This window comes from Benincasa hispida, chromosome 12 (assembly GCF_009727055.1).
Source record: "Benincasa hispida cultivar B227 chromosome 12, ASM972705v1, whole genome shotgun sequence".
NCBI lineage: Eukaryota > Viridiplantae > Streptophyta > Magnoliopsida > Cucurbitales > Cucurbitaceae > Benincasa > Benincasa hispida.
The window spans coordinates 74,487,783-74,503,893 of record NC_052360.1 but is presented as its reverse complement, the minus strand read 5'-3'; the positions used below and the strand labels follow the sequence as shown (position 1 = coordinate 74,503,893).

Genomic DNA, 16,111 nt, shown 5'->3' with positions numbered 1-16,111 from the left:
TTGTTTTTCTTCTTTGTCTTTTTTAATATCCATCTCATTGGTTTCCAGCTCCATAAAATAGGCATAATAGTTAGATTGCAATTCTTGTTCAGTTGTGTCAAATGAAGCAACAGTAAAAAAAGTTTAATAAAGATGTTAGTGATACAACTAATTTATAGAAACAATCACTGATTGCTTCTATCTACAATAACATGCTATCAGTGATAGAAGATATCACAATAGTTCCAAATGACTGATAGAAGCTATCACTGATAGTGGTATCTTCTATGCGATAAAAGCTGAAACATCAGTTATAGTTTCTATCATTTGATAGCATGCTAATAAGATATATAAATAAAGGAAATAACAGTGATAAAAGACTTACACCAGTGGCTTTGAAAATATTGTTGTTGATGTGTTGCCAATCATTAGGTTCTTGAGACTCCCATTGAGTAAGTCTAGGTCTTCACTTTTTATTCTTCGTGCAAATCCAATAGTGGGGGTTAGATAATCTTGGTATAATTTCAAAAGCCCAATATACCAAAGCTAGTGGAAATCCTTGGAGGAAAATGGAAGATGGCTTATTGATGACAACCTTCTTAAAAAACTCTATAGTTAGTTCAAAGGAAACCCTGCCCCATAGATAAGATCTAAACCTTTCTTCGTCATCCAACATTTTTAGATGCTTCCAACTTACTTTGTTATGTCCTTGTGTAGGAATTAGGAAACTTTCTAGAAAATACAAGTGTGCAAGTTTGACCTTTATATCAATGGGTATGTAGGCATTGGAACCAGACAAATTAAAAGTAGGTTGGAGCTCTATTCTTATAATTTTTGTATTTGTTTTGAAAAAGAAGTTCCTAATTGTGTTGTCCATTGATTCCTGTTCACTATGGATACCATCTATAGGGTAATCATCACAATTTTAACATGTTACTAAATAAAAATCCTTAAGGCCAAATTCTGAAATATGTCCTTCTAAATGAAAGGCCAATATATTTTGCTTGGTAGTTGTGCATCGCCTTCTAATAAGGTGTGATATGAGTTGGTTGGGCACCCTTTTCATTTTCATATCTAAGAAGTACCCAAAAGGACCTTCTCTAAATAGTTGGAGTGATGGCCCATCTAATTTTACTATGTTAGACAAAACATCTAAACTTATGAAGGAGCTGACTTTTAATGGATTTGTCCATTCACTTTCTGGAACAATTAATACATTTTCCTGTATATATAACAATAACATAAATGTAAGAAAAAATCAACCAAAAATCTATATAAATTTATAAAATATCATTAGATTGTGACCTTGATCTTCTTGTGTTTTTTCCCAGATGTTGATCCTTCCATTGTTTTTCTATTTCCTTTCTCAATTTATCCTAAAAACAAACACGTGGAACCATTACATTCATATAATTGATAGCAATAATAGTGATAGATACTTTTCCTAGGAATAAACAATCATCAAATCACGTACAGGGAACTAAATTAGCATCAATGATAACATCTATTAGTGATGGTCTGTTGATAGATAAATCCATCAATAAACTATCAATGAACTGTCAACATATTCCCTAAAGTATCAGTGATAACTTCTATCCTAAAAACAAACACGTGGAACCATTACATTCATATCATTGATAGCAATAATAGTGATAGATACTTTTCCTATAAATAAGCAGTCATCAAATCACAGTACAAGGAACTAAATTAGCATAAATGATAGCATCCATCAGTGATAGTTTGTTGATAGATAAATCCAACTATCAATGAACTGTCAACATATTCCTTAAAGCATTAGTTAAACAACAATAAATAACTAAATTAGCATAATATTTACTGAAACATCAACAAATCACAACGAAACATAGTATTAATCTTCACATAATCAGTAATCAAGCACAGTCAACAATAAACTATCAACATATTCCTCGGAAAACTAGCAAATCACAATCAACATTACAAATAATCTACAGATAATCAACATTTTGATGACTATTAGTCTATGATGATTACGCTGTGATGACTACACTACTGTGACCAAAATGCATAATAAAACACTGAATGGAACACCTAAAAATGATGGAGAATGCATGTAGCCCTAATTTGAAATAACTATTTATCTTCTTATATAAACTGTCAATGGAAGAAGAATGAAGCCCTACATTTTCAAATTCTTGCCATTAGTGATGAAGAGATGAAAAAAGGAAAAAGAAGAAACGAAGAAATGAAGAAGAACAACGTACCTTTTGAAGTTTGGAATGAAATCAATGGGGAAGAAGAAGGTACTGTCGGAGCGGAAGAAGACAACATTGTCAAAATCGAAAGGTTGAAATCGGAAGGAGATGACACTGTCGGAGCTCGAAAGGGTTGGAAGTGTTTTTCGCGTTTTCCGAAAGAAGATGAAGGTTTGAAATGAAATTTATAATTAATAAAATAGTCCTTTACATTGTGGCCAAACGGTTTTATATGGGCCCATGTCCATTTTAGTCTTTTCCTTTTTCTAGGCTAAATCTTTAATATAAAAAATCCATATTTTATCTTATTACATAAACTCTAATGTTTATTGTAAAATAAATATTCATGCAACTTCCCCATAATTAAAGATTGTGGGTCGACCATTTTTTATTTTTTTAAATTTTGTTTGAATTTCGTTTTTTATCTGGGTTGGTTATAATTCGTGGGCTTTGGGCTTTGGGCTTTTTAGTCTTTTCAAATATAGGTGCTATATTCAAGGTTGGAAATATCGATGTTGATGGAAATATTGAGATCTCGATTTTGTGGAAATATCATTGACAATCTAGATAATGATGAAAAATTTGGAAAACTTTATAAAAATTGTTATAATTAGGTAATAAAACTTTGATTGTGACTGAATTAGACTATAATTAACTATCTTCAACAATCATTTTTATAGAGTAAGACAACATTTATATGTATATTGTAAGATATCTGTGTAATGTCGATGCGATAGCATAAATTTAAAAAATAAATGAAAAAATAACTACAAAATAATATCAAATATCAAAACTAATTACAAAACTAAAGAATATGAAATATTTGCATAGGAAACAATTGTAAATTGTTTGTTATAAAATGAATTAGATACAAAGGTGAAAAATCATAGCATTAAACTAATATAATATAATAAAGATAGAAAATTCGTAACATTAAACTTAAGAGAGATATAAAAAGCATAACATTAAACCTAACACATTAGAATGGAAAAGAATAGAGAAAAAGAAAACTCTAAAAGTGGATAGACTTTGAGAGGAATATTAAAGAACTCACGTCCATTCAAGTTTGAGGTAAAATGATGTGAAAATTCAATGAAAAATATTAGAATGAAAAATATGAGTTTTTTTAACTTAATTTTATTTTTTATTATTTTTTGATGGTAAGAGAGGGGAAAAAACTTCTGTCGAGCTAGCGTAGCTAATTATAAAAAAATCGATGAAAATTTTAAAAGTTCGAGAAATTTCAAGAAATTGGGGGAAAATCGAAATTTCCCCTACTGAAATTTCAAGCCTATCTAAATCTCAAAATTTCAAGATTTCGATCAAAATTTTAAACTATGGCTATATCTACAATATTTTTATCATTGTGCTACATATGCTAATATTTCAGGTATGATTGCTATTTATGTAACCAACCCTTAAGAAAAGAAAGAAAAATAAGCATGCTCGAACAAATATTTCTTATCCACACCGCCACCCCTCCTTCCATTTCTTTTCTCTCCCCCGCTTCAATCTGTTACCTAACACTTTCCTTTCTATTTTTCCCATATCATCTTCAATACCCTCTTACTACCAAAGAATGATAGGACTTAAATGTTCTTACAATATTATACGTTAGTAGTTAAGTATGTGCTAATATTTCGGTTAAGTTTAGTACACAAAAAGAGACATATGTTGATTATTATTATTATTATTTTGAGAAGGAGATATGTTGATAATTCAGGCCATAACTTTGACAACAACCAGGAGGGAAAAATACATGTGCATTACCAAAGTTGTAGTGATGAAAGATTTTGTTGATCCATTTTTTCAGTTTAAGTTAGTTTATTTGTTATAATCAATTAAGATCAAAGATGATATTCTTTTGTTGGTCATTTTTGTATTTGGCAATTCATCATTTCGTTGATTCTTAACGAGAGATTTTAATTTTGAAAATTTGTGAAATTTGTGAAATTTTATGTTTTAACTTGAAGTATTGGAATCTGTTTGGTTTCTGAAAATGAAAAATGGTGCAAGAATTGAATAAAGGAATGAAAAATAAGAGTGTCTATATGAAAAAAACGAGGCTATCTATACAAGTTTTTTTTTTTTTTTTTCCTCACAGTGGTTCTTTCTCAACAAAAGGTAACTTCAAATAAATTAACTATAGTTATGATAGGAACGTTTTAAAACTATTTGTCCTAAATGAAAAAGAAAATTGAGAATATTAATATTTATTTGCCAAAACATGTATTGATTAAATTCCAGAAAAGTCCTATGAAAATACTTCTTACATGGATTGTAGTGTTCTCTGACTTTACATAAAAAGAGAGACTACCTCAATGAGTATTACTATTCACAATGTTTATTTTATTTAAATTTTTATTGTTATTGGTTCAGTTGGGTTTCTTTTGATTTTTTTAACAAACCAAATCATGAACCAAACCAAACCAAAAATAATGATTTTATCACTTTTTAAACCGAGCAAACGAAAATTTTCAGAAAAATCGGACCAAACCAGTTGGTTCGGCTCTGTTAGAGCTGGTTCTTCAGTTTTTTCGATTTTATGCACACCTCCATCGTTTTCAGATATCTTAACTTTAGAGTTCTTATGATTAGACCACAAAAATGAAAGGTACACATTTTTCATATAGATAGTAACTTTGATTTCTTTTAAGCTTTTCTTAACCATACTTTCATATACTCATGATCCTTCTCATTAGGATGTAAGCTCAGTTTATTCATGTCCACTCTTAAACTCGGGGCGTTACATCACAAAGTGGGTAACATGTTAATTTGGAGGGAAAAGTGCTCTCACAAACTTTAAATGGAAAAACTATATTCACATTGGATGATTAAATTATTACTTCAACTGCATAACTATGGATTCCAAAAAGTGATCTACTGTGAGAATATAGAAGTTTTTTCTGGTTTCACAAAGGGACATGAGAGTACTTGCAGCATCACATTCCTTTTCTCTCAGTCTTCTTTTTGCAGGTCCCCAGTCTTCATCTTTACTAACTTCTTCTTGTTCATGTGGTGGAGCATCCTTTCCAACATTTAGGGAAGAATTGAAACCTCAACTAACAGAAGATATCCTTAAAATTGATTCTGGAGGATTCCACATGACAGTATTATTATTATTATTATTAGTTGTAGTTTGATAATTACATGACCATATTTAACACCACGAACCATCCTTCTTTCTTTTTCTTCCCAATTAAAACAGAATTTTGGTTAAAGATTAATCTGGGAATCACTTAATAAAGAAATTACCAGGTTGAAGATATGAAACAAGTGCAATACCATTCAACTAGTAAAGAAAAAATGTCTCCAAACAAGGCCACAAGACATTTTCCAAGGTAGAAGAATGATACTCAAACCCTTGATCTTAAAATATTGCAAGCTTAGTGAAATCATAGATTACTTTAATCATTAGGTATTTACATTAGAACTTGTGTTTGCCATTGACAACTTTTATCTCCAAGTTTCTGTTTGACTGCTAATATCAAAATTCTAGTGTTCAAATTGACAGTTCAACATTTTCTTGAACATTCATAAATTCTAATGTGCAAGATGCTTATCTGTTAGTTCAATAGTAATGACTATCATCGATAGTCGTAACTATCACAAATAGATTCCAATAATAAACGATAAAGTTATCATAAATAAATTTCAACAATAAGCAACAAAAGAATAAAACAATATTAAGCTATCACTAAAGCTTTCTACAGACAATTAACAATAAGCAATAAAGCTTCTCTTACAATAAAAAATTGACAAACATTAGTGACAAAACTTCAATATATTATACATCGTTAAACAATTGGTGAAAATTCCATGTTCTATGATCAACACAATGACATCAACTACACTTCATGTGGCTTCTCTCTTCACCCATTGACAATATTCTTTGTTTTCGAGGTCGTCCGACTTGACGTTTAACAATTGGAGGTAATACATTCCCATCAACATCCACAGAACTCCAGTCAGAATGATTTCCAATAGGATGAATTGATCTTTTATAGGTTGATGAGAATGTATTTGAAAAATAATAGTCAGACACAAAAGCATAAGAATCTAAATTTAGCTCACTAAGAACAGCACAAGCATGAGCACATGGAATCTCCTCCAAATCCCAAAAACAACAACTACACGATTTGGAGATCACATTTACCACATAATGATTGTCTCCATCAACTACTTTATATTCTTCATTGTTAATAGAATCAACCTAGAAAACAAAACATAATCAATAAAACATAATCAACCATGTGATCAATAATTATAAATAATAACTTGTGACTATTTTTTACCTTGAAGTTTCTTGACTGATTGTGTTGATCTCGCAACTCGTTCTCAGCCCAACTAGTTAAAACAGTCTTCATAGAAGATGCTAATTTACTTCTTTCATAAAACCAATCTTGAAGTAGTTGTCTAATCGAATCAAGTAATGATGCAATAGGGAATTCTCTAGACTCTTCCAAAACAGAACTCAATGACTCTGAAATATTTGTAGTCATCATTCTATACCTTTTTCTCCTAGAATATGCACGAGCCCACTTCTCAAAACCAACTTCACTGAGATATTCTCGTATACTGGGATATATCGACTCCATCCATTTCATATTCAACTCAAAGTTATCGATTGTATAAGCTTCTGCACAACTATAAAATATCTTATCGATTAAAGAATCTTTATATGTCGTCTTCATATTTTGCAAAAGGTGTCGTATACAAATACAATACTCAGCAGTTGGACAAACACTCATAATACCTTGCGGAATGCTCAAATGTCGATTAGAAATAATGACTAATCCCTCTCGTTCTCCAAAACTGTTCTTTATATTCTCAAAAAACCATTTCCATGATGCATCATTTTCTGAGTCAACAATACTGAAAGCAAGAGGAAAATTTTCATTGTTACCGTCAACCGTTGAAGCCGTCAAAAGAGTCCCAGCATATTTACATTTCAGAAACGTGCCATCAACAAATATATTAGGTCTACAATGCTTCCAACCCTCAATTGATGAACCAATAGCCATATAACAATATTTAAAATGTCCATCTATGTCAGTTTCATAGGCCGTGAATGTACCTAAAATAAGATAAATATGAAAATAAGCAAGTAAGCAAACTTATAAAAGGTATATAACTTAATGATGTCTATCAATGATAGAATCTATCACTGATAGACTCCTATCAACGATTAATGTCTATTATTGATAGAAACTATCATATGAGCTCATTTCCTTTAAAACATAAGTTTGAAACAAAAAATAAACCTGGATTCAATTCTTCTAACTTCATCAAAAACTTTGGAATCAAAGCATATGATTCACATGCATCGCCTTTCAATGACTTCATTATGTGCTCTTTTGCCCTCCATGCTTTATAATAGCTGATATTTACTCCAAGTTCCTTACGCACTTTATTTACAATATCTTTAGGAGTTAAGCTATCAGAAGAACTAGACCTAAATTCATTTTTCAAACAATCACCTATTAAGGATGCAGAAGCTTGCCTATGAGAAGTTTGAACATTATTCATAGAACAATCATGAATATCAATAAACTTCCTAAGCATCCACAAATCACTAGCCTTGTAACGAGATGCTCTGACATACCATTGACAACCATCTTGGACGCATCGAAACTCAATTGATCTTGAATTTGATCTTAAAGTCTTAAATTCAAAATTCTTCTTCACTGCTATATAATAAAAACACTTTGATAAAATTTCTTTACTTGCAAACACATCCTTTTCTTTCAAATCACGGGCAATATGTATATCCATGATCACTTGGAAATCATCATCTATCATAGGCATAGAATAAGGAACAATAGACAAATAATTCTCAGCTTCACTAGAAACAACACTAGAAGACCCTTCCAAACACATACTAGTAACATGAGCAACCAAAGGATGTCTTGTACTTTGTTCCTTAACTAAAGTCAAAAACCAAGCTACATCCTTATCTTCATGAATTTCAACTATATTTTGAACTTTATTCATACCAAAATCTAATAAAGTTGAAAGTTCTATAGAAGAAATAGATGCATCCAAACGAATTTCCTTCACTATTAAACCCACAAAATCTTCAAAACCCATTATATCATCTACCAAAACTCCAGCAGTCTTGTAATTTACATAACGTTTTTCATTCCATATTCCACCGTGAAAAACAACTATTGGAATAACCATATTTTTAAATTCCTGCACAAGGCAAACAAAAAGCTATGAATGACAAAATCAATGAAATTGACACAAGGCTGTTAGTCATATGTTCTAATATCTTACTATCAATAATAAACTAAGGAATATCAATCTACCACTGATAACAGTCTATCATTTGTATTATTAAGCATGTTTATCAAGGGATATCAATGACAAACAATGAGCACATAAATAAATACATAAACTCATTCCACACAAACACAACTTTCAGTGGCTATCATTAACATATTTCGATCAATGATAGCCACGGATAAGTTTTATAAGTTTTAGACTTTTACATATTTATAAACTTGATAACTAATAGATAAGCTTCATCAGCTGAAAATTCCAAAAACCCATGAATGACAAACAAAGAGCACGATAAACAAAATCTGAAATTGCCTATATTTTCCAATATAGTTATTAATATAAATAATATGGAAACATAACCGTTATAAACTTTTACAACATACACAAATCAGCGAAAGTAATTTATTATAAACAAGTTCTAAGTCAAACTATCAAATTCTATATAAACATCCTTTGATGTTCTGCACCAGAACTATCACCTGATCCCTCATCTGAAAATATTTTGGTAAAACAAAGATGTACAAAAATACTCAATAAACAACTCCCATATCAAGCTTCAAAATTCATTTTCTTTCCGAACTTTTAGAATAAAATTTCAAATCATTGCAAAACTTTCCTTCAAACTTTTGCTACAAACAATACTTTCAAAATCAAGACCTTTCAAGCAAATAAAACTTCAAAACCAAATGTTTTAAACTGAAACTTTCAAATAGTCTTTCAAGAAAACCAAACCGTTCGAACAAACTTTTAAAACTTATAATAAATAGAACTTTCATACTTTTTAAAACACTAAACTTCCAATACTTTCAATTAGTCAATACTTTATATAATAAAGCTTTCACTCATTCAAAACTTTCAAATGTAGAGTAGGAAAGATGAATAGTTTTAGTCTAGTAGATATGGTTATTCGTCAGTAACACCAACCATAGATTCAGTCGGAGATGTCAGAACAACATAGATGTCTATTAGCAATCAACCATAACAACAGTCAAATTACTTAAGTGTGAGACTATGTGAGTGCAACACATACATGAATCTTCATTCCAGAGAACACTAAACCACAAAAATGTGTCTTCTCACAAATAAGCATCAGTCAAAACACATAACGACAATTCCAAATTTGGCTACAACAAAATACCACACAATCCCATAAACACAGAAACTAGCATATCCAGATGGCCCCAATTGAATCATTCAAAAACATTTGAAACAAAACATGTAGTTTTAACTAGCAATTTTGACAGTAAAACTCATCAAATCAAACCATTCAAACTTTTCAAAAGTTTTCAAAAGTAACAAAGTCAAAACATAAACACTTTCAATTCAAAATCAGTCTGAAACACTTCCAACCATTATTCAAAACATCCATATACTTTTATTTGACAAAATCAACTAAACATATACAAAATACTTTCAGTCAATTCTCAAATCACATAAAACATGTTTTCTAATAGGAAAACATTTAGGACATCCAAAACATACTCAATCAGTTTCAAAAAAAGTACAAAACATATTTTCAAGCATCCAAAACATATTTTCATCCAATGATCAAATCACAACAGTAAAAAATACATCATTATCAAAATTTAAATTGTGGAAGGGATTTGAAACTGCTTACCTCGCTCTCAATCTGAAAATCCACTTCCTTGAACACCCATCAATTTTTAGAAAGCCTAAACAACAAACATCATGTTTAAGTGTTATAACTTAGTTCGACATCCTTAGTCCACGCCAAGAGATTTTTCAAAATGAAACATTCTTATCCAAAATCCACCGAAACCTTTAATTAATCACTCCGAATTAACCCAAAACTACAACCAACAAACTTTCACAAGTTAAAGATTGGTCCAAGATACACTAGTCGAGTCCGAAGTAGCCCGAAAAGTGTTCAGCCTTGCTGAACCTTAATCAATTACTTAGAAATTTACCCAAACAAAACAACAAATGAGTTCCAAGAGTTCATAATAACCATTTGAACACTTAAATCCGTTCCGAAAAGGAAATTAAAGTAATAATCCCTAGAAAATCTTGACCTTAAACGTTATGGATAAACTGATTTGAAGCCAATCGAAGTGTGGGTAACAGCCGAAAGCTTACCCCCAAGTCGAAAACGCTGTTGCAAGACACTCGGTCGTCTAAAGCGTGATGCACAACTTGTTGTTCACGTTGGACTCTTAAACGGAGAAGGAACGATGCTTCGAAAGCCTATTCGAAGCCGTTCGGTGTCGTGCTCACAATGCAAGTCAGATTCGCGAGTGATCGTACACCATCGTCCACTACAGAGCTGGGCGTTCGCGTGGGTGTGGGCTCCACTCGTCGCTGCCTAACGCCTGTGGCTGGTGGAGCGTTGCCGGAGAGGATGAATGAGGAAAGGGGAGGTCGGCAGCTGTTTGACGGAGGGAGAGGCGATTGAGGCCAGGGCTTTTCTTCCTCTTTTTCTTTCTCTCTCTTTTTGCTTCCCCTTTTTATGAGCACATATTCTTTTTAATTTTTTTTTATCCAACCTCCTACTAAAAATTGCAACAAAAAAAACTATTTTAAAGGTCCAAAATGGCAAATGAAAATATAGTATTGTCGATCCTTTTCTTTTTCCTCTTTTCCATCAACGCTATCTCGTCTTTCTCCCTCTTTTTTTCTTCCTTTACGTGCATCTTTTTTTTCTTCGGCTTCTTCTCCTCTACGTATGTTCTTCTTCGATATGAAGAGTCCACGCGATTAGCTCCGACGCAACTATCTGGTGAGCAAGAACGAGAGAGAATAGTGATTTTGTTAGTGAGGAAAGGAAGAGAGAGATCGAGACTATGAGAGAGCAAGACATAGAGAAAGTAGCTATTTGTGAATGAGAAAAATAAGAGAGAGAGCAAGAGAGTGAAGGGTCATTCGACATTTTTTTTAATTAGGTCATTTGATATTTTTTGTCCGATTTTTATGTGTCATATGTACAAATTTCCCAATTAAGATCAAATACAAAAATGCAGCCTAGAAAATATACCTGATAAATTTTGACAACTCATCTCGATGATAAAATCTGGATAAAATACATTTAAATTCTCAAAATTATGAATTTGAGATTTAATTTAAAATCTCCCACCTATAAAATTTTAAAATATCTATAAAATTAAAAAAAAAAATCTTAATATCTTAATTTAATCTATTTTAAATTTAATTTACCAAAAATAGATTTGAACAACTCAGATAAGCTAATTAATTATGTCCGATAATGTACTTCAATTAACAAATTGATTCAATCTAAATTAAACCACAAAATTATTGGATCTAAAAATGTGGTGCATTACAAATTGTAGACAAATAACCTAAATATGTCCATGATTATCTGTCTATAAATGGTAGATCGAAATATATCTTTGTTAATCAATGGATCAAATCTCAAAATAATATTTATTAATCATGAAAGATCAAGATCAAAGTTGTTATCCGTGAATGTAGTTTTTAACCCAACCCACCAATTGCTTGTTTGGCGATCTAGAAGAAATCCTAAATATCAAACCCAAACCATCACCATGAGCTCTGTAAATGCAGCTACGATTTGGAAGAGAACGAAATTGTTGTAACTATAGCGATATGGTAGGAATAAAATAGCGAAGAAACTTGAAGAAGGCGAACGATATCGTGAAGAGCGACAAACAAAACTAGTAAATCGGGAAAAGAAAAAAATTATAATCAATTTGACAAATCAACTTTTGCTCTATCTGCAAATATTTAAAAATGGGGGGAGGGGGGGAGAAGTATCATGGCTCGAAATCTTAAACCTAATATTGCCACAAATTACCCTTTTTTTAAATGGTTTTATTGTAAATTTTGTTTCACCCTATGAAAGGTAAATACATGATCTTGAAAACCTAATGCATCCTTTTCAACCTTCTAGTGTGACAATAAAGCTCCGAGTGTACATGGGTTGGGTTGGAGGATTTTCTGGATCAACTCGAAAGTTGGGTTAGTCGGATTGACTGCTGAAATGATCGAATTAGGTCTCGAACCCAACCCTTAAATTTCGGGTTGGGGATTTATTTGCTTTTTATAGTATATTTTTTATTAACTTAAATGTTTGTTTTGTCTACAACTCATACTAATAACTAAAATTTCATAAAACTCAAATTTAAATATCAAAATCCAATATATCTATTACAAACTTCAAACAAACATCATGAAAACATATGTAAGTGATAATCTATTACTATAGTAAAAGGCATCTCCACATTTTGCCTCTGTTTTTAAATATATTCTCATTTTACCCTCAACTCGTATTTAAGGGTAACTCACGAATAGATTCACATTTTTATAATATATTTTCAGTCAAACATGTCTTCTGAATAACTACCCTGGTCCCTAGAAATCTACAATACAATTTTTTTCACATTAAACGGTGAAAAACTTATCAATCCTCGATCTTATCTTAATCCTTCTAATGGAATTCTATGGTAGAACACCTTTGGTAATGACAAACATAAGAAGGTATGTGTTGAAGGATAAATTTTTGGACTAGTCACAAATTTCCACATCACTTCCTAAATTAATGACAAAATTACAAATCATCAAATTTAGGACCGATTAAAAGTTGACAAGTATCCCAAGTTGAAATTGAAGACATAAATTGGTAGATTTCGATGATGTCACCTATTTTCATCATGACTGTTGGATTGAATAAAATTATTTTGGTCTAATTTGATATTATAATTTGGGTTAAAGTTCAATTGAGCCCAAATACCAATTTAGGTTTGAATCCAATTAATTGGGTCTAAAAATACCAAATTAGGTTTGAATCCAATTAATTGGGTCCAAGGGTCAGGACCATGAATCAACCAAGTCCAAACCCACAAAGCCTACTAGAGAGTTCTATAAATAGGGAAGTTCTCTTCATTTGTGGGACAAAAACTTTACACTCCAGAAGGCCTAGAGAGAACTCTCCCAACAATCAGAAGACTTTCTAACTCTTGAAGCTAACCATACTTGAAGATTGAAGTTTTTTAGAGATACAAAGATTCACCAAAAAATTCAACTTCAAGAACATGACGTGTTCCACTTCTCAAAGTCAAGCATAAGCAATCAACTTAAAGAGAATCAAAGGAACGAGTATTAGAGATCGAACCATATCCACATCAAATCAATATCAACTCAAGTTTGACTCCTCGAAACAAGTTTATCTGGAAATCTCGTGCGAACAAATTGGCACACTCGATGGGACCTCTCTACCTCTCATTTCTCCCTCATCATTCAAATCAACAAGTCAACAAATGGCACCAAAGAAAGTTCCATCCAAATAAACTGCTATAAGCGGCTCATGTACAAGACATGTCACTTGGAGTAACTCAAAGGGGATCTTGCATATGCAATAACAGGGCTTTGTCATCACGAAGAAAATCTAGGAACAGTTGATGGAGTTTCCTAAAGGCGAGATCATGACCAGAGAAAACCCCTTATTCAACAATTTATGCTCCTATTTCTGTTCGATCAGAGAAAGAATCACACTTGGTATAGTGTTTGTCATTATGGCTGACATAATGGTTGAGTTGGTCATGGCAGAGATGAAAATGAGGATAAATCTCTTAATGAAAGTTGTTGAAGAGCAAGACCATGAAATCGTTGCATTAGGAGATCAAATGTAGGCTCAAGAAACTATTGAGACAAGTCAAACTCTAGCTAGCAAAGCCAATGACAAAGGAAAGATTGTCCTACAGGAAAACCAGTCGCAGTAATCTACCTTTGTTGCCTCCCTGACAATTCAACAACTACGGGATATGATTACAAACTCCGTAAAGGCTCAGTATGGAGGATCGTCACGATATTCTTTTATGTATTATAAGTCGTACACCAAGAGGATCGACAACCTGAGAATGGCAACTAGGCGCCAACCTCAAAAGTTCCAATTGTTCAATGGTAAGGGCAATCTGAAACAATATGTTGCTTACTTCATTGAAACCTACGAAAATGCAAATACAAATAGGAGACTTGCTAGTCAAGTAATTCGTTCGAACCTTGAAAGAAAATACTTTTGATCAGTTTATTTGAAGCCAGAAGTGATTGGCAACTGGGACAATTGGAAAGAGAGTTCTTGAACCGTTTCCATAGCACCAAACACATCATTAATATAATGGAACCGACAAATGCCAAACAGCGAAAAAGAGTGACAATCATCAACTACATCAACTAATGGAGAGCTCTAAGTCCGGATTGCAAAGATAGACTCATTGAATTATCTATAGTGGAGATGTCCACCCAAGGCATGCACTAAGAACTTCTCTACATTATGCAAGGGATAAAGCCTCGCACATTTGAAGAGTTGGCAACTTACGCCCATGACAAGGAGTTAAGCATCGCCAACAAAGGGAATTAAAGATTTCCTAGTCCTTGAAGGAAAAATGGATAAGCAATAAATCAAAGGCACTGAAAAGATAGTGAATAGTGCCATAACAGATCTATGATCGTCAATACAACCCTGCTAAGACTTTCCTCCAAAGGAAAAGAAATAAAAGTTGAAAATAAGCATGATAGAGGCGAGAAATGTTGTTTATCTCTGAAAGAAAGGCAGGAAAAAGTTTATCCATTCTCCGATTCTAATGTCGCAGACATGTTAGAGTAACTGGTAGAGAAATAACTCATTCAACTGCTAGAGTCCAAGCAATCAGAGCAGTTAGGGAAAGTCAACGACCCCAACTACTACAAGTATCACCAAGTTGCCAGCCACCTAGTTGAAAAATGTTTTGTGTTGAAGGAGCCGATCCCTAAGTTAGCTCGTGAAAAAAAGATTGAGCTAAAGTTAGATGGAGTGGATCTGACTAACCACACTGCAGTTACAGCGACTTCAAGTGTTCCAAAACTATATGTGTCTTATGATCAAAGAGAAAGCTTGATCTAGTTTGAGACCTTTGAGTCTATGGTTGTTCGGTTCCAACAAAAGATCCTACCGATAGACTCCCAAAACATAGACGAGCCTGTTGAATATGACGGTGAATGATGGATCCTTGTGACTCGAAGAAATAAAGGAAAGTTAGGTTCCACCCAAAATAAGTTGCACTTCCGATGAAATTTTAGAAGATACAACAAGAATTGGAAAAGAAAACAAAAATAAGGCACAAAAGTTTAAGCTTGTTAAGGAATAAGACGATGACTCCCCTTAATTTCTTGGCAGATTTCTTCCTAAGAAACTTCATTGATAATCATTCAGAGGAACTATTAGAAGTTATTGCATGTCATGTTGTCGGCATAGCAGAAGTCGACAGTAACCATATAACTGTTGAAGAAGTTGACAACTCCAAAGAAATAGAGTAAATAACTTCTGTCTTCGATCATATTAAGCCTTTAAATGCTCGATCTTTAGTCTTCTAGAGATTGAGTATGGCTACAAGAAGAATAAAACCCATGTTCAACATCTATTTCCACTCGAACGTCAGCTTTCAAATGGCAAAGTATCTCCACATCAAAGAAAGATCGACCTTCAACTTATGCTTTTGATCGTCTCAAAATGACAAGCGATCAACGTGAAAGAAAGATTAAAATCTTGAAGGCAAAACCATTTCGTGAAGTAAACAATGACGATAAAATTCACAGTCTTGTCCCTTTAGCACAAATAGAAGGTTGTTTGTTGTTATAAGTAT

The 16,111-nt window shown here is 32.4% G+C and overlaps 1 protein-coding gene across 1 annotated transcript; it reads right to left on the bottom strand.

Annotated features, from left to right (window-relative positions):
• Positions 1–5,905: 5,905 nt before the first annotated feature.
• Positions 5,906–11,003, bottom strand: LOC120092945. Its single transcript, XM_039051206.1, has 5 exons — positions 10,596–11,003; positions 10,117–10,171; positions 7,478–8,408; positions 6,509–7,290; positions 5,906–6,426 (listed from the first exon to the last, which is right to left on the bottom strand). Exons 3-5 carry the CDS (start codon positions 8,394–8,396, stop codon positions 6,058–6,060), a joined length of 2,070 nt encoding a protein of 689 aa, XP_038907134.1. The 5' UTR covers positions 8,397–8,408; positions 10,117–10,171; positions 10,596–11,003; the 3' UTR covers positions 5,906–6,057.
• Between the last annotated feature and the right edge of the window lie 5,108 nt (positions 11,004–16,111).